Genomic DNA, 26,097 nt, shown 5'->3' with positions numbered 1-26,097 from the left:
ACAGCGAACACGTAGGAATCTTTTTTTAGGTTTAGTATAGGCATTTCTTAAGTTGAAAGCATGGGCTGAGGATTTTTCAACCCACCAATGCAGTGTATCAGTTTAGCTTTGTGTATTTGTATTTATTTTATTGATAATACCTCCTGCTTTGAGGAGTTCAGCCACTGTAAAAGTGGCATGTTGTCCTGATTTCCAAGCACTGCTGATGAACTGGTCCTAAGAGCCCAGTTTCCAGCTCCATGCTGCGTTTAAGTTCTGTAGGAAATGCAGATGATTGGGGAAGTTGCTGTGAGTTACTGTAGTGCCTTTAATCGAGCTTTGGTTACTACAAGAATAGTAATTAACAGGTTGGTAGCATCTGTGAAAGCATTGCTCCATCCATGCCCCAAGAGAGAGCCAGCCATGTCCCTGGAGCCATTATGCCTGACATTTTTCCAGTGGAGTGCTGTGGGTGTGAGGGAGGGTGAGAACATAGAGAGCTCTTCCACCTGCCCAGGTTTTCTCATCAGCAGGAATACACCATTAGGGAGAAAGGTATTCCTGTAGTGCCCACTTCCAGAACACAAGGGCTCCCTTTGGTGCAGTTCAGGTAATGAAAGGTTTCTGCAGGTGTGTGCCTGTGGGCACCTGGTAGAGAAGGGTTTGTCATTGTCTTAGGTGACATATGCAGAGATGGTTCTCTTTAAGGCCTTTGAGAGTGGGAAATTAAACACATCCCATTGTTGTACTTCCCACCAAAAAAAGCCATTAAGGAGCCAGCAGCCTCAGAAGGGCAGGGATGCAATTCATTCCTTTTGAAGCCGTATTTTCTCTTAAAACAAAGGCTCTAGTGTCAGAAATTTTTTGCTAAATGAGTGACAGTGTTTTATGTATATCATATTGGATCATGCCTATGCCTAGATAAATCAAGTCCACTGATCCTGGCAGGAAAGCAGCATCTGCATTTGTGTGCATCTCCCAGTATGGGGACAACAGCTGCCATGCTCCCATCCCAGCAGAGGTCTGCTGAGATAATTCACCCAGGAGCACTTAATACCAGTGCATTTGCCTCAGTATGGGTATGAAAGCTAAGATGTAACACTTGGCTTCTGGCATGGGAAATGTAAAACATTCTGCATCCACAAAATTTGGTTTTATTCTGATGTAATGGAGCACTGTAATGCTACTTTTTTCAAAAAGTATGTGAGTGCTTACTGTGGGTAAACCAGAGCAGTACTGTGACAAACCTCACATGGGAACTGTGTTTGTACTTATAACAAGGGAGGTGTAACCAATTTTATAACATTTTGGGTTGCTATAAAGTACTTACTCTCCAGTAACTGCTTTATAGCGACCCAAAATGTTATAAAATACCCTCCAGTAACTGCTTACTTGTTTTTTCTCCTTACTTGTTTTAAGGCTTCTCTTTCAGATAAGGTAGGTCTCTGTGTTTTGGAGCAAGCTGGGAAAAACTGTGCAAACTTTAAAGAGAAATTTGAGAAGGTGGGATGGGTGACAGAGAGATTGTCTCAGGCTCTGGTGTTAGAGAATGCTTTAAGCCACTGTGAGCTGGCACAGCTTCAGAAAGAAGTTATCTTGCTTTGGTCTTGCTTGCTCAGTCCTCCCTCGGTCCATCCCCTGCCCAGGTGTTTATGCAGTTACATGTGAACTCGGGAGTTAATCCAGCTGAAAACGGGGTGTGGGGGGGGGAAGTTTATTTCAGACAGTTCCTTTGGCTGGTTTGCCACGTTGCTGCACAAATAGCAGCTGTGGGGAGGGGGTGGTAATGAACTGAAATTGAGCTAGTTATGGCAGGTTTTGTTTTTCTGGGGTTTTTTCTGTTTTTTCTTTTTTTCATATTTTTATGTATTTCCAGACTCTTCCAAGCGGAGTGTCAGCCTTATGACTGTACTGGTTTTCCTTTGCCCCCTCTGAGCAGGCAGTGATTTTTCCTCTGCTGCTTCTCTCAGCCAGCTGCTTCACGTTCCCAAATGTGTGCATTGCTGCTGTGCTGAATACTTGAGAGCCATCTCAGAATAATTCTTCTATATCTGCACCTCTGACTTCTTTGGAACTTTCCTTTCACTGTTGGTACAAGAGTCATAACCTTTATAGACTTTGTATGCACAGAAAAGAGAGAGAACTGAACTCCTTTACATTTACTTAAATCTTTACTATCAATGTCCTCCTTCCCAGCTTCTTTTCATAAGCCCACTTTATTACCAAATTGTCCTTCTGTGCAGATTTTTAGACTTTGCAGTTTCATACCTGCTTGTGTTTTCTGCAGTGATTTTACAATTTTTCAGGCTTCTTTTTCCCCTTGCAGCTTGAGCTTTGCTCCTTTCCTGCTGCCTCTCGCTCATTCTCATCTGCCAGCCCTGCTCTTCTTTTAAGTTCTTCCTTAAGCCTTGCTTCTCCTAGCAACCTCTCTTGTTTTCCCTCACCAGTGCTTGTTCAATTTACTGTTCAGGGGACGGGGTCTCTCTTTTTTGTTTGGAGACTTTTTGTTGTTTAAATATAGCCAACTGTTATTTATACATGGCCACATCATTCAAGTTGAAGATTAACCTCATGTCTCTCAGAACTTTTAAATTAATATTTACATTTTCATTCTATGCCTAAATTTTCTTTTCCCTAAGCAAATATACTAACTAGATTATCTTTCAGGGGCTTAGTATGGATATTCTTTGCATATTTTATCCCTTTGATACCCTGTATAGTTGCGAGTTGACTGTACAAGCATTCTGAGACGAGAAATGGTATTTTAAGGTTTTTTTTCTGTTGTGTTGTGCTGTGTTATAAATTTACATGTGACTGTTACAAATTTACATGTGACTATGTAAATACTTTGCACTACCCCACAAAGCAGGTTTTTTACTTGAAGTCAGTAACAGTGGGAACACAGCTTAGCCCCAGTCCTTTGAAGACCATGTTCTCCAAGGGCAGCATTTTTAGAAGTGCTGAATGCTTGCTGCATATTCAGCCAGCCTGGGTGCTTTGGAAGATGTTCTTCTAAATGGCAATGACTCTGAAGACAATTATTGAGAAAAGCTGCAGCATTAATTTAGGAAAGACTGAATTGCATGTGCATTAGAGTCTGAAGGTTGATGTGACTTGCAGGCCTTGGGTCCCTCCCATGTGCAGCAGCGCAGATTTGTGTGCAGCTGCTGGAGATGCAGGAGGGGAGAACTGGTGTCAAAGGCTAATTCAGGTCTTAGGTGAGCCTGAAAGCCACACTTGTAACCCTTTCAGTTAATGCCATGGGATCAGGCAGGCTGAATGCAGCCCCAAATGCCTGTCTGCTCTTTGATCTGCCTGCTGCTTACACGATGCTGAATTACTGCTGCTAATTTTGCCTTAGCTCTGAAGGTTGTGAGGCTGCATGCGCTGAAAGAACTGCTGGAAAAACATCCTGATAGACCTGGGGAAGGAGTGGGGCACTGCTTTTTGTTTTCAAATTGGGGATTTTAGAGTACAGAATTTAGAGCAATACACTTTTATGAAACACAGTCATACAGCTGTGTGCAAAGAAGAAAGAACCCCTCAGACCAAAATGCAGTTCTTTTTTTATCATGCATTAATCTACACATAAATAAAGATTGCTTTTTATAAAAATGGCATTTGTGCTTAGCAGTTTCATTTGTTATGTGCTGCTTTTATTTGTGTACTCGAGTGCAGCCTGTGCTACGTGGACTTCTTTGCACAGGCAAAATTGGAGACTGAAGAAATTTTGGAAACTGGCTCTGTGGGGATTCAGCCTCGAGGCAAAGCTTTCATTAAAGTTGTCAAAAACGAGCTTTCTACAAAAGAATTGGGTTTGGTTATTATTTTCTAATTGTTTTAGTTCGGTGTCTTTGGAAAGAGAAATGTTTACTTTAAACAATTAGCGTTGTCAGTCAGCCTCAATTAATGGCTAATTAAAATGGTGAAAGTTTGTAAAGCACCAGAGGTCTAACCATGATAAGTCATAATCAGAAATCATATGGTGTATGAAATTATGGAAGGGGAAGGTTGTGAGCTGGGTGTAGAACTGAAAGGCTGAAAACTGGGTTCTGGGCCAGCCAAATGCTGTCATTAGTTTTTCACCCTGGTATCACCCCACTTCTGTGTCCGCCCTCCCTTTTGTCTTATCTCCATGTGTTTGTTAAAGAAAGTGCTTCTGGGAAGTTCCCATTTGTTATATAGTTTATCCAGAACCCTGACACTGACGTTGCAATTATTTCTTTTCATTTAGAACTTGAGAAAATTTTGTTTTAGTATTCAGATTTTTTTTTTGCTTTTCAGACACATTTCCTATTAAGCTTTGCTTTTTTATTTGCAGCCAGCTGAATTGCTGCTGTTGAGTACTGAAAGTGAGATTATGTTTAAATATTTTATATATTTAATGGATCAGGTTTTAGTTTTTGTGGAAGCATTTTAGCTTTAGCTGAATAAAGGTGACACTTCATTGTGGATGTCAAATTTCTGCTGAGTGGCTTGCAGTCACAGTTCCTTGGCACTAGTCCTCCTTCCATGGTATGGCTGCTTTTGTAGTAAGCTTGTAAAAATAAGTAAAAAATGTTCCAAGGGTAACTTACAAAAACTAACTAACTAACTAAAATTAATACTAGACCCTTTGTCTTCTCCGTGCTTTTTAATACGGGCCTGTGTCTCCCAGATATGACATCCTACACAGTGGAAGAATTTTGAAAGAGGAGCATGAAATAATCTGAAGGTTTCCTGATTACTGTACCTTGTCAAACACTAAAGATTTTAATTTTTCAAAGATTTTTTTAGGAGGGGTAGCAACTTTATTTATATGATAGTTGTTTATTTTAACAGCATCTTGCACAATTTATTCCTGCAAATGGTGGATTTGCCTCCTGCTAGATATTGTTATTGAAAATCAGGGGAATTTTGCTACACAAGTACTTTAGGATTGCTGGAATATGTAAAATGTAGGACTCTCTGAAGTGCAAATGCATGCTTGTTTTGGTATTTTGGGTTTTAGTTTTCCGGTACTATTCATTTCTTCATGAACTTTTGTTTCCTCTGGTGCTGAGAATGAGATCATTATTGCTGTGAATCATGGAGCTCTCATATTATCCACAGATTTTTGGGTTATAAAGGCAGAAAAGGAACATTTTGGCCGCTCGATCTGACCTTTTGCATCATGTTGGTCAAAGGATTCCCTAGGATTTAATTTTCTGAAGTAGTGCCTCTAGACTTACCTCATCTTGATTTAGACATTTAGACATTACTAGTGATGGACAGTCAGTTGCATACTTTGGTGAAACTTGCTTAAAGAATGAGTAGCAAAGGAAAAGCAATTAAAACTGTTAATGCTTTTTATTTCCCATTTCTTTTTTTTTTTTTTAGATTTGGGAACATTTATAACCTAAGTCCCTTTGTGCCCTGTTATTTGCATGTGTATATCTACAGCACCAGTAGCTTTCCATCCCTTTAAGAGCTATTCCATGTGGGTAGCAGTCTCCATATGTAAAATGATCATTGTTTTCTTCCAGCCTCAAAGAAAACATTTATCTTAGGAATGTTTAATTTTTGAATACATATTAAGTATTATCTGCTCTTTTCAGCTGTTGTTGTATGTTCTCCTGAACTGTTCCAGCTCTGAAAAGGAGTTTGAAAACAACAGCCTGTTTTTACAACCACTTCCTGCTGATAATCGTGCCCACAATATTCATAGTAAGGGCCAACCCAGAGCTACTGCGTGACTCAAGTTTCCCCTTTTGCTTTGCTGTAGTAGCTACACATCTAATCAGGGAGAGAGATTGCTGGAGGCTACCTTAGATGAAATCCAGAAGTGCCACATTTTTACTGTGACCTTTGCTTACAATTTTGGTGGACACTTGAACTAACTTCTCTAAGGAGCAGGGGAACTGTATGTTAAAGCATCTATAGTGTAGCTCTGAACTGATTCAGAGCTGCCTGAACCATGCTAGTGAATTTCCCAACTCCTTAGCTCTGATCTTGTGTTGCTATAAATACATCCCATGCTCTCTGTTTCTTCTTGGACAAAAAGGTGGGGTTGTTTTCCTGACAGTAGTAAAGCCTAAGCCCTTGTACTGTGTTAGTAATTTTCCACCGAAAGTGTGTTTAACAGTTTGAGGAGGTTGAGGAATACTCTGGTATACAGATTTCATGACTGTAACTGAAATGCCTGGGTTAGAAAAGTACCTCTCTGGCTCACCTAAGATCTGAATTAGCATTTGGCACTGATGTTCCTTCCAACTCCTTCGTCTCCAGTGACAGCAGCCAGGCTCTAGGACCACTCAGTTACTCACTTTGGTGCCTCAATGACCTGTAAGGTGCTTTTCGTTTGGTGTTTAATGCTTTCCCCCCCCCCCCCCCAAAATTGTGGTGAGATCTATCAGATATGAGTGATAATTTTACTTTGTCTCAGTGGGGACAGTATCTCAGGGTGGGCATAGAATAATCAGGCACTTCAAGTCAGTAATGAGCTGGGAACATCTTCAGACTTAGAATATTTCTTGAGCACAAAATTGGCATAGCGATTTCTTCCTAGATCTGTTTGATGAGCTGACAATTATTATGGTTCCTTGGCAATTGCATTGCTAAAGTCTTTCCATTTTCTCCTTTCTCACTACTTTTATAAAAAATGTGCACTGAATTCAGTATTGCTCTGTGTATATTTCTAAGCTGTGTATTTTACAGATGGTTTTTGTTAGCAGTTTCCTTACTGTGTTAAAATTTCAGATTACTGTAATATCTTGCATAATACTACCTATAATGGATTTTTGATTTTTTTCAGAGCCATACTGAATTTTCAGCTAATTAACTACCCAGCTATGCTGTGGTTTTTAATGTGGAAATTAATTTCCACCAAATAATATTAACATAATGTATTAAATTTTGTAACAAAGTTGGAGTACATTCGTACAATTTCAAATGCAAACTAAGGGTAGAAATGCTTAAGGACAGAAGTTCTTAGCAAGGAAAATGTTTATGTATAAACTAATTAGGTTATCTGAATTACTTTCCTTCCACAGCTGATAATGTTTAGGAGAAATGTGTACTGTATTTCTCTGGCTTACTTGGAGAACATTCACTAAAACTATGTTACCACAGGATGCACCAAACTACATTTTATTTAATGCTGGATTTCTTAACACATTGCTGCATACAAAAACTCACATAGAGCCCTGCATACATGTTTTCTTTGCCTGCCTCACTCTCTCACTCTCTCCCCTTCTCTCACACTTTACCTTGACACTCCTTTCAAAAATAAAGCCTTTTACAACATGTAAGCCACACCTGAGTAGCTGATAGGAGATCCGGCATGTGTTCATTAACAGCAGCAAAAGGCTACCTTTGCACTTTGGGCTTCATGGTGCTTTTTTTATTCTCTATTTTGGATACTGTTTAGACAATGCATTCATAAGTGTGCTTGCTTTCAGTTAAATCTAATGGAAATTTGTAGTGTTTTGGCTTGTTTTTAACTATTATGTTTCCCAAGTGTGCCCATAATGAGTAGATGGTGACCTAATATTTTGCAGCACCACAGGATATCACGAAGGGAGTGAAAACTGAAAGCTGATTTTGCTTGGCTGGAGAAGGGAGTAGGCAAAGCAGCTTTCCCTTCCCAGATCTTTGACAGGTCCTCATAGAAGAGAACAAAAGAAACTTATTTCAGTTTTCTTAGTTTGCTCTTCCATCAGTGTTTCTGGGCTCCTAAGATGGCATAGGAGACTGATAATGCTTTATATTCTTAAGTGTATTCTATCTTGATGCTATTAATGTTTTTAGTTATCATAGAATAATAGAATGCCCTGAGTTGGAAGGGACCTTGAAGATCATCTCGTCCCACCTCCTGCCATGGGCAGGGACACCTTCCACCAGACCAGGCTGCTCCAAGCCCCATCCAGCCTGGCCTTGAACACTGCCAGAGATGTGGCAGCCACAGCTTCTGTGGGCAACCTGTGCCAGGGCCTCACCACTCTCACAGTAACAAATTTCTTCCCAATATCCAATCTAACCCTACTCTCAGTTTGAAGCCATTCCCCCTTATCCTGTCACTACGAGCTCTTCTCCATACAAGCTCTTCTCCATCTTTCTTGTAGGCTCCCTTCAGGTGCTGGAAGGCAACAATTAGGTCATCCCAAAGCCTTCTATTTTCCAGGCTGAACAATCCCAATTCTCTCAGCCTTTCCTCATACCAGAGGTGCTCCATCCCTCTGATCATTTTGCTGGGCCTCTCTGGACACTCTCCAACAGGTCCATGTCCTTCCCGTGCTGGGATCCCAGAGCTGGATGCAGCATTGCAGGTGGGGTCTGAGCAGAGCAGAGAACCCCCTTACCACTGGGTCTTTCTTAGGCTGCAGGATATGGTGAGTATTGTAGGTCACACGAGGTGTTGGCTTGTTCTTTGAGACCATCGCTTCACAGAGACAACTTGAGCAGTAAATTCAGCAGGTGCTGGCAGGGTTTTTTGGGCAGCTGAACAATTAACTGGGTGTTGGCTGTTAGCATAAGTGGTGAATGGACCTAACCCATGTTTAGTTTCTTTGACAGTTAACCTGGGTTTATTTCTTCCCTTTATTTGGCTTGCTAATGAAATGAAATTAAGAAATACTGTCACATTCAACAAGCATGTATATTCCTTGACTTCTTTCACAGACATGTTACTTGACCTCAGCGACCTTCTTCAGGTATTGTACCCTTTTTAAATTTGACTTTTTTTCTCAATTGTTTAAGATGTTTTAATTTTTCTCTAAAAAATCTGAGTGGAAAACCACGGGGTTTGGAAATTTGAGTAATTTTTCAGTAAAATTAAATGTTCAAAATTTTTTTTGCTTTTAATGCTACAAACAATGTAGCAAGAGTTAGTTTGATCCTTTCATCAGGATTCAGAGTCACTGCAGTGGCACAGGGTCAGATGCTACATATTTTTAAAACAACAGTTGTTGAAGACAAAAATAACCTTTTTAGTAGGTACTGCTGTGTAAATGTATTTGTGCACTTCAGAACTGTGTTTTATAAAATGTATTTTGAGAGGAATAGGAACTTGCTCTGTCTGTGGAAATAGAAAGCTCTGCTGACATATGTTGTCTTACCCTCATTCTCTCTGTTACAACTGTTTTACATACAATGCGAGTAGGTTACTTGCATCTATTTTTGTCCTCCCAGCTGTCTTAGTAAATGGCATCCCTCTGAAGACTATTTATTGCTTGAAGCAGTCTGCTGGAATTGCAATAATCAAATGAATCTTTAATTCTGAAATTTAGTTACTTTTTTCTCTTTGCTAAACTCTGATCGAATTACTTTGATTGCTCACAACCAAACAGTGCATGAGTAGAATGGAAGGTTTGTTTCCTTCTAAACACAGGTAATTTTTCATGGTGATGGTTTTGAAATAGAGTGATCACAGTAATATGAAGAATAGTCACAATGTGAACTAGAAGAATAGGTATTATAAGAGGAAAAGGAAAAGATGTATTGTCAGCAGAAACAGACAAGAAAGATTGAATGATTTGTCTTTTCCCCTCTGTGCATTCCAGCCAGAAAAGATGCTGAGATGGGGCTTATGAGGACCAAAAGGTTAAAGAGAAGTAACTGAGAAGATGGGAGAGACAGAAATACATTAGTAGTAGGGAAATAATCAACCTCTGAAAGAGAAAAATCCAGGATTTCAGTATCTTGATCTGCATTTAACTGTCTTCTGATGAGCTCTACTTTATGACTTCTCTAAGATGAATCTGAGCAAATAGGAATGTTACACATTACTGTTAACTGTAGCTATCCAGAAAGTCCTGTTTAAAAATACATAAATGAGTTTTTCAGGTTCTAGCTTGATGTTTTTTTCCTCCCACCCCAAGTCTGTTAAAAAAAGATCAAACAAACCCCCACAAACAAAACCACAAACCAAACAGAAAACCACAACTACAAACCAAGAAAAAAAAACCAAAACCAAACAAACCAAACCACCTTGGTAGCAAAACATTTGTGGCCCAGGCAGAAAATTTCAATACATTGTGCTTTAGATCAGTCTTTGCCCACAACACCTGGACCTAAGAAATAATTAGTTTATTAAAAATAGTTCATTAGATGGTACTATTTTACCTTGAAGTCCCTCTTTTTTTCAAGAACTGCTCTCCCATCCTGAAGTTGGGATATAAATGTCCTTAAGGAAGAAGAAGAGTTGAGAGCAGTAGTAGTAGTGGCAGTGGTATTGTCTTTCCAAAGTATTTAATTTGTTCATACTCATCTGTACAAAATTTGTCACAGTGGTCCAGGTAACTGTTTTTCTTGGTGAAATGAGAAAGGTATTGAGTTTATATCACAAAAAAATCACATCTGAAGACTAAAAACTGAGCTGCTGCTAACCTGCACCAACTCTTGCTTAGAAACTAATAGTGAATGTTGAGATTTTCCTTCAGAATGTTCTTGATGCAGCTCAGTTGCAGTGGGAGGTGAGTGACCTGCAGTGCTCTTTGTCATCCAACTGCAGGAATTCTGTAAGAAAGTCACCACATGAAATGTCCTTACAGATTGTCTTCATGGACGCTACTGGCTGAATTACTGAACACCCTGAAATAAGTTTCAGTGCATTTGAAGGCAAAAAAATTATAGAAGCATTAAGGGTGGAAAAGACCTCCAAGATCACCAAGTCCAGCCATCAGCCACCACCATGTTCACCACTAAACCATGTCCTGAACCTGCTGTTACCTGCAACTCAGTATTTGTTTAATGACCTATCTTATATTCTTTCTTTCTTGCTGATCTGTTTAGCCTTTTCTTTTTTTTTTTTTTTAAAAAGAGGGTAGAGAAAATCCTAAGCATGACGTCCTAGGCTCTGGTTTGTACTTGTACAGCCTCCCTTCTTGTCTTCCTTCAGTTGCTTGTGGGACTTAAAAATAAATTAAAAAAAAAAAAAGCTGTCCCCTACTGTGTAATATGCTTTTAGGATAGTGCTGCTAAAACTTAGCAATAGAGTAGACTAATTTTCACTGTTAATGGCAGTCTGTTTAAAAAGTCATATCAGTTTTCCTCTTATGCTGATGACTGAGATGTGGGAGTTTGTCTTGTTCCACTGGAGATCTGCTGCATTTTCATAATAATTTTTGGAGCTTCAAAATTGCTGCCATCTTGGGAAAAGACAAAATGTCTTTTTTTTTTTTTTTTTTTTTTTTTTGGGTCTTTTTTTTTTAAATTGGAAAGGCAATTTCTTTGCTGTTTAATCTTCACGTGAAGTACATCTTATGTCTTGGAAATCTCCTGTTGAAAGTGTTGTCAGATTCAGAATGCCTCTGATACATTTGGACTTCAAAGCATGATCTGAATCAAACTGAAAATGTCCAGAGCACTGGTACAAATCAGGCGCCTTCCTTGTGCCGAGCAGTTGTGCTGCTTGTTGATTGAGTTGGAAGGACGACCAGTCATCAGTCTCTGACAGGGAAAGTACTTGCTTATATTTTCAGATCCTGCATTTTACTTGCAAATATAGTCCTTAGAGAGGTCTGCAATCAGGCCTTTTGTTTGCTTTTTTGTTAGTCCAATCTAAGCGACAGGCCTGACTTGTTTAGGAGAGCTGCAAAGCCTGTCTAGCCTTGGCCAAGTTTTGAACAGTTTAGGTTTTCTCCCATCTTTCCTAGCATCCCATTCCTTGCACCTGGAGAACTATTTGGCTGAAGTTTCATCTTGGTGTGGTGAAAGGCTGCCTTTCACATCCTCAGAAATGACTGGGGTTTTTTTTAATCTCTTGTCATCTCCAGTGTCGTGGTTTCTGCAATGGGGTCGTAAAAGACTTTGGGAAGAGGGGTTGGCAGTGCTTTGATCCCCAGTTTCAGCCTTGTAGAATATAATTTTTAGTGTGCCTTGTGGTGGGTCCTGCTGTTAAACAAGGCTGATGTTCACTGAAGAGATCTTAGACATCTGAAGAGCCAGGCTCTTTATAGAAGTGTGCAGCAGGAAAATTACCAGCAATGGACATAATGAATGAAAATGGGATGTCTCTACTTGATATCAAGAAAAGGTGTTTCACTCTGAGGGCAGCCAAGTGTGGAAACAGGTTGCTCAGAGCAGTTTTGCAGTTTTTATCCATCAGGGCTCTCAAGATCCAGAGCAACCTGGTCTGTTCTTCTGGCTGACTCTGCTTGGAGCAGGAGGTTGGGCTGGAGACCTGCTGAGATCCATTCCAACCTGAACTATACTGTGGTTCTAGGTAAGGGAAGAGGATGCACAAGACGTGAAAATCAGTAACTAGTATTTGCTTGGTCTAGTCCTCCTTTGGTCTCTTCTCTGCTTCAAAACACAACTCTCACCCCTATGTCTTCATCTTCAGTTTGTCTAGTCGAGTAACAGTACTTTCTTGTCTAGACGTATTTTTATTGTGAGTTATTTTTGGACACTTGTTTTCATTTATGTAATCTAAAGGCAGCATTGGGCTCCCTGATTCCTCTGTGAGTGTAGCAAATGATTACTCTCTGACTTTCTTGCATAGATGGTTTGATGATGGCTTATTGTACTGCTGTGTGTTAGCAGAAGGAGAGTCTCCCTTTGGAGTCCCCAGACTGATGGCAGTGCTTTAAAGCACAGTATCAGAGGAAGCTGCTTAATTTTGATTTGTGTCTCTTTTGAACGACAGCCTGACAAGCCGAGTTTGGTACTTGTTTGTATTTTTGTGTGTTACCTTTGACTGCTCTAATTGCAGTATGGATCCAAAAAACAGGAAGTTTCAATTTATTGCATGAAGAAAGGTAAAACAGAGTATTCCTTTAAAGACTGTACTGGTTTGCTTCAGTTTTTAATACCCTTTGTTCATTTAAAGTTATTAACATGTTGACTGTATTTGCCTTTATTGCCCCTATGCAAATTGCTGTTGATTGAGTTAATTTAAACAACCTGGTTGGGACCTTCAGGCATTACTACACTAGAAATGTTAATAATGAATCAAATAACCACAGGTGCCTCTTTCCCCAGCAACAGCCACTCTCCTTAAAAACTCATTTGCTTTTCATGCTTGCTTAATTATTTAGGCAAGCAGCCATGGATGTTTCACAGTGTGAATTCTCATCGTGTTCCAACTGCCCGGTCTTTGTCTTTCTAGAGGAATATCTTAACCACTGTCACCATTTGTAGTACTTTGCCAGAATGCCACACTATGGTCTTGAAAAGCCTTGTTGGAAATTGCTTGTAGAAGGGTTATTGATTTATAACTGTATGGAACTTAGGGTCAACAAAACCCTTCCATTCAGTGGTGGCAGCTTTATTTTTTGCTACTGTTCAGAAGTTAACGTGACCTGGTAACCTGGTAACTGTATGAATGGGAGATTCCCTGTTTCCCAAAGAGAGTTTAAAATTCTGGAAGGTGTTAGTCTGATGAATTCCTGTGTTATTGGAAATGAGGTGTTTGTTGTTATTTCTGAAAGTGGAAGTATATTGGTATTTGTGAACAGATCAGGCATGATGTGAAAGCAAGAGGAAATTATGAAAGGATGAGAGTCTCTCTGGAAGTGTCCCTTTGAAATCAGTGTCTGATGACTGACAGATGTGAAATGAAAAGACTGTCTCCAACAAATACTGTGGAGGGCAAAGAGCAAAACAAGTAGAAGGATCTTGTGAAGATGTAACTGAATAACTGGAAGCCATTCCTTCACTAAATGCCCCTTTTAATTAACATAATGTGTTTGATAATGAGAACAGAAATTAACTATTGGTAAAGGACAACATCTTAGAGAATCTTAAGGTCTCCTGTAAAAAGAGGCTTTTGCAGTGCCTTGGTGAGCACATCCTTTTTTGTCTGAAAAATATCTTCCTGCTAAAGAACCTACTTGTTTTTTTGTTTTGCTTTTTTTTTTAAATAAAAAATCTGTGATGGGTCCACATGCTTGTAAAATTACTCTGTTAAATACGAGTTGAATGTAAGAGAATGTGGTAAAAATTATCAGGATTTGCAGATATTTTAAAATCTCCTCTCTAACAGAGGTTGACATCCTTCTTTTGTCTTAGGTGTTGATGCTTAAACCTAGTGATTGCATCAAGTTTAGAAAATTTTAATATCTGGTGAAAATCTGCAAAAAAAGAGCACACATCTTATGAAAGTGTATAAAACAATTGTCTCACTTCAACAGTTTTCATTGGGGAGAGTTTGGAGAAATACCGTTTTTCAGAATGATCCTTTTAAATTAAGGGGAAAAGAAGCTGAAGTTGATGTGGTAAGCGTCAAAGCTGCAGCAATTCAAGTTTAAGCCAGAGACATCCTTTTAGAAGGGCATTTTTGTTTATTCACCATTCTAAGAACTCATATAACATTAGGTTTTATAAATGCAAATGTCATATGATTCTAAATTTGGAGCGTTAAGCTTTTGATGGATTGGAGTATATGAATTTTTATAAGAAGTTCTTAATGAAGAAAGAACTAGAAATTAAAGTAGGCCTCTAAATTAATTCTCTTAATTTTCTAAGCTTAATGGAGTGCAGAAAAACCAAATGATGAGAGTAAAGAAAGACCCTCTCTAAATGCCTGTTTTATATCTCATCTATCATGGGATTTGTGTGTGTGTAGTAGGTGAAATCAGTGATAGCAGAATAAAATTTTAGTGAAAGGGCCACCTTTCACTAAACCCAGAAGATCTTAAATATCATGTTTCAGGAGTTCAATGGCATTACAGATTTCTGGGTGAACTTTATGCCATCTTTAATTTTTCATTTATGAGAAGTGCCCCAGAACCTGTGAATATCTGTTAACTTTTAAAGTTGAGAAGCATATTGTTTGAGAGGGCCTGAAGTCTTTTTTCCTACTGATTTGCCAGGAAAACTGGAAGCAATCATCTATTCCTGATTCTTTTTGTGACCCTGGCATTAAAAATGTGTGAGCTTCATGAGGAAAATAATACAGAACATGGAATGTACTGTATATTTTGCTTTCTTTCTAAATTGGTAGCAACCAGAAACTACAAAAAAATGTACTTGTGAGCAAAAGAAAGAAATTCCCTCATTTGCCATTTTTATTTTAATTTATTATTTTGTGCAAATACACTGCCTGCACCTTGAAATCAGTCATAAAACACTGATGATGTGAGTGAAGTGGAAAAGCAGGTTAGATTTAAGTGCATTACTTCTCAAATAAACCATGGATCAGGAGACTTTTAGTTATGCCAAGGAAAGAAGGATAGTCATTGAGCACATTAGTATTAATTTGTCTTTGCTTTAGATTTAATTTGGCAATCACTTTGATTGTTAGAACTTCACTAGAAAAAAATACCTGCTTCTTTATGCCTCTTCATATTTATTTGCTCTTTATTATTGCATTTATGGAAAGTTTGCTTGGGAGGAGTTTCTTAGAGAGTGACGTGGTTTGATGGTGACAAACATCTAGCATTTGGATGTCGTGACAAGGAAAAAGGCTAGAAGGAAAAATACTTATTTGGATTAGAGTTTTATGGTTTTTTTCCTAGACTAAAATGAAGGAACTAGATGAGTTTGTGAAGCCTCTAATGGAAACGTCATATGTACTTGGCTCCACTGAAGTAACTTTATTGATTTGTGCAGTGAAATCGTCCTTGCAGAACAAGATCTAAGTGATGAGGTTTAAGATTTATAGTAACTTGGTCAGCCAGCTTAGAAGGCTGAAATTACAGCCAAACCCTCATTCTTTATGTTAATATTTTTTAGACAAGAGGTCAAAACAACCCCTTTTGAGCTTGCAGAAAATCTAAAGCCAACTGAAACACTGCAGACACTTTGCTTTAGTGGTATCTGTTCTGTCTCTGTGGCTCATGGAAAGTCACATGTTCTCAGACTCCAGTATGAATTGCCAGATTCAGTAGGTGCTTGTTTTTTCTGTATAAAATTTGGTGACTTACTTCCTAGAAAATATACTTCTCTTTCAGGGGGTATGTTTTGCTCTTTTCCTTCCCTGAGAATAGTGCTTCTATGTTGTCTGCTATTTCAGGAAAAAAAAGGGCAGTAAAATTTAAGGCTGTATTTTTGCATCTTCTATGCCACTCCAACCATTGGTCAGACACAGTGTGGAAGAGACTCACTTTTCACTAAATATGGAATGAATTACCATCATATCACGTATAATTGATTGCACAGTCACTTTCAGGATATGTGATCTTTCTGAGGATTTCTTTGAAGTTCTAATTTCTGATTTTTTTTCTATATTTGAGAAAAATACACATTAAGAACATCTTCACACAAACATTTTGAAGGGCTAGGTGAAAATATGTCGGTTGTTTTGGGGTTTGGTTGTTGTTGCTGAGATACATATATTTTTGCTAGCTTAGTAGAAGCATCTATACACTTGGGAGGAAAGCCTACTTTTAAACTAATGTTGGCAAAGCTCTCTGATGAAATGGAAAGAGCAATAGTTTTTTAATTCCATAGGCTCGTACCATAATCATCAACTCAGTTGTGTAATTCACTGCTTAGTAAACAACTTCACTATCCAGGCATACGAAAGAGAGGGGCAGTTTTGTTCCATAAAAGCAGTAGAATATATACCATTGTTAAAAACCAAACAAAATAAAAACCTACCTGCTTGGAGTGTAGGAGGATGGAGTTTTTTATACTAACCTTGACCTTTACATATGCCTTGGGGGAAGCAAGGTGTTCATGGAGCTCCGTGGGAATGTTTGAGACTGATTGGGAACTGGAGAATATCCTGCCTTTCTTGCTGACCACAAAAACACATCTTAAGATAGAGAAAGAAAACTTCCTCAGACTTGTAAAATACAAATACAGTTGTCTGGGCTATAAATTGCAAATCAGAGTATGAAGAGTAACTCCTCTCCTCAATTTACATCCTCCTGGGTGCAGCAGTAAAGGAGGGGAGGGGAGCAGAGCTCTGTCCCTGGTGCCTGAGCAGGTTTGGTGTGGTTTAGGGTTTTCCTGAATTTTTTTTTTTTTCTTAATGTTTTTAATGTGATCTGAGCCAATGTCCAAACAGCAAGAAATGACAAATAACCCTTGGGGCATGTAGCACCACTCCTTGATTTGGTGAAAAGTTTGGTGTGTGCTTGTGCAATACTTAATTATGCCATTACAGATGATCATGCAGAACTGAAATTTGCACTGACTTGTATTTGCTCAGGTTTTGTAATGGTACAAGATAAATGACACTCTATATATATACTGATATTACATTGAAGTCTACTTAATGCCTTATGATGTAATGTGACAACTGAAAAACTGTACTACAGAGCAGCACTGAGCCCATAAAGAGCATGATGAACGACTTTTTATAAGTTTTTCAATATGAACTTATGCTTTGATTTACAATGCTAATTTGTGCAGATTTTGACAAGCACTGAGTATTATCCTGTACATATGAATATTGCTTGTATAACTTGAATTTTTTGAGCAGGTTAAGATTTCAAAAGTTGGGGTTTTCTCCTTCCCATATAAATGTTCTATTAAAAGCATTTGTGGTTTAAGATTTACATAATGCTTTTTTTGTCTTTTAATAGGTGAATGTCTATGTGCTGGGAAAAACTTTCCTTCTGTTGGCCAGAGAACTCTGCATAAATGCTCCAGCCATAGGTATTTTTTTAATGATTTGGCTTTTCCATGGTTACTTGACAAAAATATGTATGTATATGTGTATATATACATAGTATTGTATGTTAATACCCAAGTAGTAACTTTAAAGTGAAGCTGGAATCAATCCAGGCAGAGCATTGCTGACTCTAAGAGCCTGTTCTCCTTTATTTAAGAGCTTTTTTGGAACTAGATGCTGTTTTCTTTTGCAAATAGTTTTGTTGCTTTTTCCAAGAGTAATTTAGGCTATAGTAAGACAATGGACTGACGTGTAACAATTTGTGTGTGTCAGCAAGCTCCTACAGGCCTGTCATGCTTCAGTTCCACAGATGCAACATTTGATAAGTATTTGCCAAATTTCCTATCTGTCCATCACCTGTAGCTGAGATATTCAGTGCTTGAAATACAAATGGCTTGATGGAAAATGAGGAGCAACTTTTTCCAAACGTGAATAACTTTTAATAAGTCAATACTGAAATCATAACTGTGATAAGAAGGTGGGTTTTAACCTGTCAAAAGGGTATAAAAGCCATTCTCTAGGTTGTGGGTTTAAGCCAAGGGAATTTGTGCCAATTCCAGATAAAAGAGTGCATTTATAGTGAGGTCTTGTGACTGTTATCCACCTCTGTGCAGGAATTATCTGCCTTGCATCTTTACCCACTCTCACTCCCACTCTCCTTAATCTGTACCGAGAGAATCAGATGGCTGTGTTGAAGAACAACAGCGCAGGCACACCCCTTCAGCTGTACTGGGCTGGCACAGGATTGCTGCCTTTGCAGCAAGGGGAGCAGCAGCTCAGCCAGGGAGCGTGGCCACAGCAGCGCCCGGGGCGTGCGGCACCGCGCAGCCATCGGCCACTGTGGCCACCTGGCTTCGGCAGCACAGCTCCAGCTCTGGTAGACAGGTCTTGTTTTCACTAACTCACTTCCCTTCTTGTTTTTCATTACATTCTTTGGGGTTTTTTAGAGAGAGAGAAAACAGGCAGGATTTGCATTGCAGCTTAGTTTCAAGGTGAAAATTAATGCAGCTTGGGAAAAGGCAAACATGTTAGGTGTAGAGGTACTTGTTATACACAGAAAAAATACTGGTTGAGATTGCTGTTTGAGTACTCTCTTCCAAGGTCATTGTAAGATTTATAAAATCTAGTAAATATTTCTAATTGGCTCAGCTGTAATGATCATCAGACCTTTAAGAAAAAACATGTACTTTTATCACTTTCTGAGAAAAGTACTACCATGAAATGACTGCTGATAGTGCCTGAGACTGTGTTTTCTAAAAAAGATAGAGCAGGAAGAAAGATATAACAGCTATTTTTTTTTTAAGGTGGCTTATTTCTAATTAGCAATCTTAAGTGAACCTAAAAACCATCTTGCAAGTATTTCTCTAATGTCTGCTGCTCTGTATAAGGATGGGATGTAAATTCAGATAGTACTTGCCAGTATTACAGCCCTGAGCTAAATTTGTGATGCAGCCTGTCACTGAATTAATTAACTTCATCTGTGTGTCTTGACTCTGGCCATTCAAGGGAGGGGTGCAGTTTGACAGGATCAAGTGGCAGTGTTGCTGTTTGGTGGGCAGGCTGGAGGTTAACAGATGCTGCAAGTGAAGGGGCATTCAGAGTTTTCAAATATAACCAGAGGATGATTTTGATCAGCTTTGATTGCATTGATGGTTTGTCTGTCTTCAGCTTGGGCAACACACAAAAAACCTGAGCTTCCACAAATGTCAGCCCCTTTTCTAAGGAAGGGAAAATAAAGGCTGCTGATGGATAGTTTCAGTTACCAAGAGAGGGAACCTTCGTATTTGCTGGGTGTGAATGCACACAAAGACCAGACTACAGTGTCATCACCCCTGTTAGCTGTACATGAATTAACATACACAAGCCATAAGGTCAGCAAAGATCAAATACACAGGATTTAGGGCAAGTAAAAATGTTTTATATTTCACAGATTCATAAACTGCTCTAGTTTAGAACATTCTGTTTGAGTCAGCTGCAGTCTGCAAGTTAGTTATCTATATACAAAATAAATGCACAGTACGTGCAAAATTTAACATTTTTTCTGCATGTTGCAGTCTTAATTATTAAGTCAAATAGCTTATGAATAAATAAAATAAGATTAAATTCAAGAGCATTCCTTCACTTATTTGTATAGCCTGATGTAGCAGATAGGTAAGTAGCATAACATTCCATACTGCTGCAGAGTTCGTAGTAAAACCAAAAAAATCCCTTAATGTGCATCATTGCAGCACTGGAATACAATCAAGGTGAAATGCATCATGCATAGAAAATGAGCTCAGGTATTTGTCCTCCTTGTACTCCGGTTCCATTAGTACTGTCCGAGGAGCACTGGAACTGGAACGTCACTTTCCCGCACTGCACTTCAGTCATTCCCTCTTGTCCAAAGTAACTGAGTTCATTACCATCAAGAATAGCACTTACATTGTAAAATGTGTCTTGCTCAACCTGCACAGGGTGTTCAAACCACACAGAGAAGGTGTTACTGGAGCCGTCGGAGGTAAACTTTGTCAGATTCTGAGCAAGGACAACACCTAAGCGCTTCAGTTCGATTTTGACACTGTATTCAGCTTTGCCACAGCTTGACCCATACAATCCCAGTCCTGCTATAAATATCCGTTTGTCTACAGCAAACTGAATACTGTCACATCGCCCCCGGTACCTCCACTGATTGCTGCGATATGCAGACGACTGAAACCGATGGCAGCGCTGAGGCACGAGTCCTTTTCTTTTTGTCAGGGGGAACTCTAATTTGGGTTTATTTGCAGCTGTGTACCATAGGAATATGTTGTGAGTCTCCTCAAGGGTGAGGATGTCGGACTGGGCAGCTCCGTTGGCAAACTCTTCCAAAGTCATGGTTGGAATCCGCACCAAGTACAAAGCTTTCCCTAATACATTCCTCTTGTTGCGCGGCGTAACCGGTAGCCCTTGCCTTTTGCATTCAGCCTCTGCCCAGTTGAGAACAGCTTCGAAAACTACCACTTCCTTGGTGTTGAGTGCTTCCCGGGTTACAATGATCTCTAGTGTTTGTTGATCTATCTCACAGAAGCCCTCTGACTTCAGTGCCATTTCTGCCTGAGCATCAATCACTTCCCAGCAGCGCTGCGTCAGTTCTGGCTCCTCGAAGAGCCTGCTCTGAGACAGCAGGACACAAGCATTCTTTGCTTCTAAGCTGGTCTCCAAAAAATTGACGCAAGCCTTTGCTAGGGCCGGCACGATGTACTTCTTGGCAGCATAGAGTGTAGCCAGAACTGTGTCAGCTTCCAGGTCTATTTCATCACTATACATGTATCTAGACAGGGGGAAAAAAAATTAGTTTCTCAGGGAAAAAAAAAAAAAAAGTAGGCCATGAAAATAATCTATAGTCGTCTTTGCTGGCAGTGAATCTGACATTCAGTATTTGTCAGCACATTAAGTAAACAGCAGTAAGTGCATATTGCACAATGCCAATTAGGAGATGTGTATTTTATAAGCTACTTTGACTCTGTCCATGTAATTAGCAGACTTGTAGTGGCCACTTACTTTAATAGGATTAGAAAGGCTGCAGGTTCCACATCTGGAATATGGATTTCAGATTTGACCTCTGCGAGATCGCCGTAAAACATAGCATAGAAGACAGAGCTACCAACTGCCAAAACATACTGGAAAATAAAAGAGAGAGAAGCCTCAGTAACATGGATCAGGAACAGCTGAGCATGCTGGCTTTCCTAAAAGCTACATTTAGCGAAAGTTACAAGCTGCAGTGGAAGCAGAACACTGCCTTACACTGTTCCCTTTAATTGCAGTGTATGAGAATTACTTCTGGGATTAAACAAGAGCTATAATTAGGAAAAAAAAAAGTGGAACCTAGTTGTAAGGCAGGGGGAGAAGGCGACCTGCACAGCAGCATTAAAAAGCTAAAAATTATCTGCACAAACCTTATGGGCAGGAACTTTCTTGGATGCCCCTGGCGGGCCCACGATGAAGTGAACGTCAGCCATGAGTTCGTTATTGAACATCAGCGCGTTCCTGCAAGCAGGGGAGGGGGGAGAAGCCCCGTTAGCCACGGGCTGCCCCTCGCCCGGCGCCCCAGCCTCCCGCCGGCGGCCCCCGGGGCTCTAGCCCATCCCTGCGCTCACGCCTAGCCGCGGCGCAGGTGCACAGGGCGGGCGCCTCTCTCTCTCCCGCCCGCCCGGGGAGGGTCCGGCGGGCCTGGCCCTTACCTCTCCCGCAGCGTGGGATGGAAGGATTGCCAGTTGGCGCTCTCCAAGTTGTTGTTGTTGAGGTTTTGGAGCTGGGGCGGCGGGGGCGGCTGGGCGCTCTGCTGGAGCTGCAGGGCGTTCTTCTTGCTGTTGGCAGCGGTGGCGGCGGCGGCGGCGTTGCTGTTTGCAATGTTAGTGTTGGTGCTGGCAGGGTAAAGTTCTGCAGCCATCTTCTTCTTCAGGGACAGGGGCACTATCTCATAGCATCCTGGCACCTTGCCGTTTGACCTCACACTCTTTTTGGACTTCTTTAAGGTCTCTGGAAGCAGAAGAAAAAAAGTCAAACACTTCATGATCCTGCCATTGAGGCAACCAGGGGGCAGTGGCATGAGCAAGAGAACTAACAGATCCCAAATGCGAGTCCCACTATGAGGATATTTTGTACGCTTCTAGATGCAGGGTGGCCTTTGGTTTTTAAGGAGTGTGTGCCCGCTCTTTGGTTACCGGCCCGACGCACCTTTCCGGAGGGAAAGGGGTGATGCTGTGTCGGATCAGTGCCAGCGCTCACCTTGGCTTGTGGGGGGGTCCCAGCCTCCACGGCACTGCCACGACTGCAGCGGGGAGCCCGAGCGGGGCCGGCAGGCAGTTCCTTCCCCGAGGAACGGGTAGAGAAAAATTAGTGGGAAAAAAAAAAACAACAAAAAAAAAAAAAAAAAAAAAAAAAAGAAAAAAGCCAAAATCCAGCAACAAAACCCCAGGAATCCGGCAGAGGCGGTGGGTCAAGAGCGAGAGTCAATCCACAAATCCTCCGAGTGCAGCAGCCCGGCGAGGGTGAAGCGCAGCCAGCCGCCTGATCCCCGCTGCCAGCGCTCCGCTCCGTCCTTCCCGGCCCGGCGGGGGCACATCCGCGGCGGCCGGGCCGAGCCGAGGCGGCGACTCCCTGCAGTCCCGCTCCCGGGCGGCCCCGCCGCCGCTCGCACCAACTTTGCTCCGGTCCCCGCAGCGGCCGCCACCGCTGCGCTGCTGCTCTTCTGCGCTTCTCCAGCCCGCGCCAGGGGCGCTGCTGCCCGCGGGGCGCCCCGGCTCCGCCGCGGCGGGCGGGATGCGGTGCTGCCCTGGGCGCTCCCTTGGCAGTGGGATGCAGCGCTGCGCGGCCGGGCTCGGCGCGGCTCTGCCGGGCCCTGCCTCCGCCTCCCGCACTAAGAGGCAGCGGCCGCGCCGCGCGTCACGGCCGCCCGCGCCAATGGCGAGCTCCGGGGCGCGGCGGGGGAAGGGCCGCCCCCCGCCCCGCCGCCCGCCCGTCATTCGCCCCCCCGCGCCTACGTGCGCAGCGCCGGGCGCCCGCCGGGAGCCAGCCCCGCGATCCCCCCCGCGATCATCCCCCCCGCGCCGCCCTGTTGTCCCGCTCCGGCTGCAGCGGGACAGGCGCGGAGGGACGCGGAGCAGCGCGGGCGGACCGCGGCGGGGCGGAGGGGGCGGCCCCGAGCGCGCAGCGCCGTTCCCGGGCGGCCCGGGCGGGGGCGCCGCCGCACCGCGCTACGCTGGGCGGGGGAGCCGCGGGGCCGCCGCCCGGGGCGCGGGGGGCACGGCCGCGGCGGGACTGCTCCGGCCGAGGGACCTGCGGGGTTCCTCCCTTTTCCCCGCAGCCGCCGTACCCCGCCTGAGCGCGCCCGGCCCGCCCGGCCCGCCCATCCTCCGGGATCTTTCGGCGAGGACTGACCCCCGCCACTGTGCTCGTTCCCTGCGGGCGACCTGCAGCGGGGATCGGCTCCCGCTTCGCTGCGGGCCCTGCCGGCCCGGGAACCACTTTCGGTGGGGAGCACTTTTAACAGCGCTCCAAATTGTTCTTACATCCCTCTTAGTTTCTGTGTGGCATCAAAGTTCTTCCAAAAGTCCGAGTTCCAAGTCAGATTTGGGATCAGGAGAGAAGGGAAAGACTTGGGAAAAACAAATGCTTCTTTTTTAAAACATGAAATCATCTTTTTCTTGCGATCTGCTTCATGGCCCCCAGCGTCCCGTTTGAGGAAAACCAACGGGGTTTTGCCCAACTGGAAGGTGCTCACTTGAGTGGAGAGGTTTCAGCCCCAGAGGTCACCCAAAGCCAAAGGCGACCCTCCTGGGAGCAGGGCGCCCTTAGTGCACCCGTGCTGGTTTGGTGCCCCTGGAAGGAAGCAACGTGTTTGGAGTTTGCAGCTTCTAACATTTTATTTATTTATTTATTTATTTATTTATCTTCGAATGTTTGCATCCATGCAGGACATGTCTGTGCTTACCCGGGTTCTGCTTCTGATTCATATATTCACTCTCTTACTTTTTTTTTTTGGCTTCTTCAAGGCTTGCTATTTAAAACCCACCCACGTATTCATTTTCTGACTGTTTGGTAGCTTCAGAATTCAAATTAACGATGTGCAATGTTTTGTCAAATGACCTGTGGGCATGAATGTCAGCAGAAATGTCTGAATAGCTACAATGCAAATGTGTAAATGCTCCCGAAACTCAGCTCTGAAACTCAGCTCCAGAGAGAGAGTTGAGAGTGGCTCCTTGCTCTGCTCTGCCCTGCTCCGTTCTGGCGGCTGCAGGAGCTGAAGCTGGTCACTCGCCGGGTAAGACGAGATGGAAAAGCAAACCAGACGTTGCTTTGTAACATTGTACGTGTTCCTGTAGTGCAAAGAGCGAAGTTTAAATGTATGTTGAACCCCAGGCTATGGCTTCCGAACGGTGGGGTTTTTTGTTGTTAAATTTGGAATTGGTCATTTCTCTAGAGTAGAGCTTAAGTAAAATCATACTTGGAAGTACAGAACACCTGTCCTTAGAATCATGGGGATTGGTGAAGTTCTCCTAAACCTTTGATTCTTAGGTCATGTTTAGGAGGGGACTGCAGCCTGGAATTTCTTCAGTTTTGAGGAAGTTTGAGGTTGGAAGTTCGTGCTTTATAAGTGCTTTCACTTAAATGCTTCTGCGGGGCTGATAGGCATTATCACCTATGGTGTGATCTTGGTAATTATGGATAGCAACAGGGCATCATTGTTAGAACTTGGTGCTAAATGAGACTGCTTTGATTAGTTGTAAATCCCTAAGATTTTTCCAGTGTTTTGAGCTGGATTTTCATCTTTATCAGTTTAAGTGCCCACATAGGGGATCAGCCGAGGAAATTGAGTTGAGACTAATAGTTAACAATTTACCGTACATCATGGATTTTCGGTCAAGTGATAAAAGGCTGGCAGGAAATGAGAAATTGATATCTCAACTAAGAGTAAACATGTGCTAAGTGTAGCTTTTACAAGATTGTTTGATAAATTATAAATTGGTTTAGGCAGAGCACAATCCATACTGACATATTTTGGTTAGTTTGAAGCTGATAACACCAACGCTTGAAATAAGTTTATACATCTGGAGGCAGATCTGTGGCTGATGTAAACTGTCTTAGTGTTAATGATGTTAACTGGGTTCCAGCACTTTATGCTGATGGAGAGTCTGTCTTAGCGTCTGTCATAAGCAGTGTTTTGTATTCTTGCAATATGAGTCTGAGAAGCAGCTAGAATTGACTTTGAAGGTAACTACATTTCTGTTAGGGAGGATTTTAAGCAAATAAATTTTTTTGAAGCTTACTTTGTAGTTAGGTTTGAGATGAAACATGCAAGTTACCTTGTTACTTTTTGAGAGACGTTAGAAGTTTTGGGCCTAGATCATGTCCTCATTCTGCAAAAGCTTTTGTAAATGCTTCACTTTGGGCATGATTTCACTGATACCAGTAACATTGCTCACTTGTCAGAGTCAGCCTGTGCAGCCTTGGGCACTGAAAAATGTGTAAGAATGCTTGTGCAGTGTTTTAAAGATCTCTTGTCTATAAAGCAAGAAAGTATTTTGTTTTAGGTTATCTAAAGAGGTGCTTCTAAAGCTTAGTGGTCAGGGGATCTGGCCCTGCAGCACAGTATGTGATTGCCAGACAAACACAGCAGCCTCATTGCGCTGCGTTTCCTGAATCGATGGTAGGGTTAGACATAATTGTGTTCCTTTCTGTTGCAGATCCATGTTTGTATATTCCTCGTTTTGCACACATGCTGGAGTTTGGGGATAAGAACCACGAGGTGTCCATGACAGCTCTGAGGCTGCTGCAGAGGATGAAGCGGGACTGGATGCACACCGGCCGCCGGCCCTCGGGGCTCTGTGGAGCGGGTATGTCAGAGCCTGGGTGCATCCCTTCCCCCACAGCAGGTGGGATGGGAAAGCCTGGAACAGATGAGGACTTTCCCCTTTCACTGGTGGTATCTACATTCTTGGGGTTTTGTTCTGTCAGGCATCTACAGATTATATAGGTCTTCATCGAAATAGCTTCTGAAACTCTAACTTCGTTTTTGCCCTTGCTCCTACAGTACTTGCTCAGATTCTTTGTAGCTTACAGTTTGGATTTTTTTTAAG

General features: G+C 42.0%; 2 protein-coding genes across 3 annotated transcripts in view; one reads left to right on the top strand and one right to left on the bottom strand.

Moving 5' to 3' along the window:
- BRF1 (BRF1 general transcription factor IIIB subunit) overlaps nucleotides 1-26,097 on the top strand; it is a 172,910-nt gene that overhangs the window by 60,890 nt on the left and 85,923 nt on the right. The window contains exons 4-6 of the mRNA XM_082283858.1: nucleotides 8,617-8,648; nucleotides 17,412-17,484; nucleotides 25,705-25,854. Coding sequence (XP_082139984.1) covers nucleotides 8,617-8,648; nucleotides 17,412-17,484; nucleotides 25,705-25,854 — 255 coding nt within the window. The remainder of the gene's footprint in view (nucleotides 1-8,616; nucleotides 8,649-17,411; nucleotides 17,485-25,704; nucleotides 25,855-26,097) is intronic.
- On the bottom strand, nucleotides 19,407-22,836 carry BTBD6 (BTB domain containing 6). Of its 2 annotated transcripts, XM_082282989.1 has the most exons (5): nucleotides 22,247-22,836; nucleotides 21,700-21,997; nucleotides 21,415-21,505; nucleotides 21,020-21,138; nucleotides 19,407-20,789 (listed from the first exon to the last, which is right to left on the bottom strand). In XM_082282989.1, the coding sequence occupies exons 2-5, from the start codon at nucleotides 21,906-21,908 to the stop codon at nucleotides 19,757-19,759; spliced, it is 1,452 nt and encodes a 483-aa protein (XP_082139115.1). In that variant the 5' UTR covers nucleotides 21,909-21,997; nucleotides 22,247-22,836; the 3' UTR covers nucleotides 19,407-19,756. The 2 variants fall into 2 exon arrangements, with proteins under 2 accessions (XP_082139115.1, XP_082139114.1); XM_082282988.1 differs by lacking the exon at nucleotides 22,247-22,836 and having other exon boundaries at nucleotides 21,700-22,199.

Source organism: Coloeus monedula (assembly GCF_965178545.1).
Source record: "Coloeus monedula genome assembly, chromosome: 6".
Taxonomy (NCBI): Eukaryota; Metazoa; Chordata; class Aves; order Passeriformes; family Corvidae; genus Coloeus; species Coloeus monedula.
Note: the sequence above shows the minus strand (reverse complement) of the source record. Positions and strands in the feature narration are given on the sequence as shown.

Bases quoted from the DNA above. Each gene is read 5' to 3' on its own strand.
- BTBD6 (XM_082282988.1), bottom strand. From the start codon at position 22,067: ATGCCACTGCCCCCTGGTTGCCTCAATGGCAGGATCATGAAGTGTTTG. The intron at 21,506-21,699 runs GTAAGGGCCAGG...CCCTGCTTGCAG, and splicing joins CATCCCACGCTGCGGGAGAG to GAACGCGCTGATGTTCAATA. The intron at 20,790-21,019 runs GTAAGTGGCCAC...CCCCCTGTCTAG, and splicing joins GCCTTTCTAATCCTATTAAA to ATACATGTATAGTGATGAAA.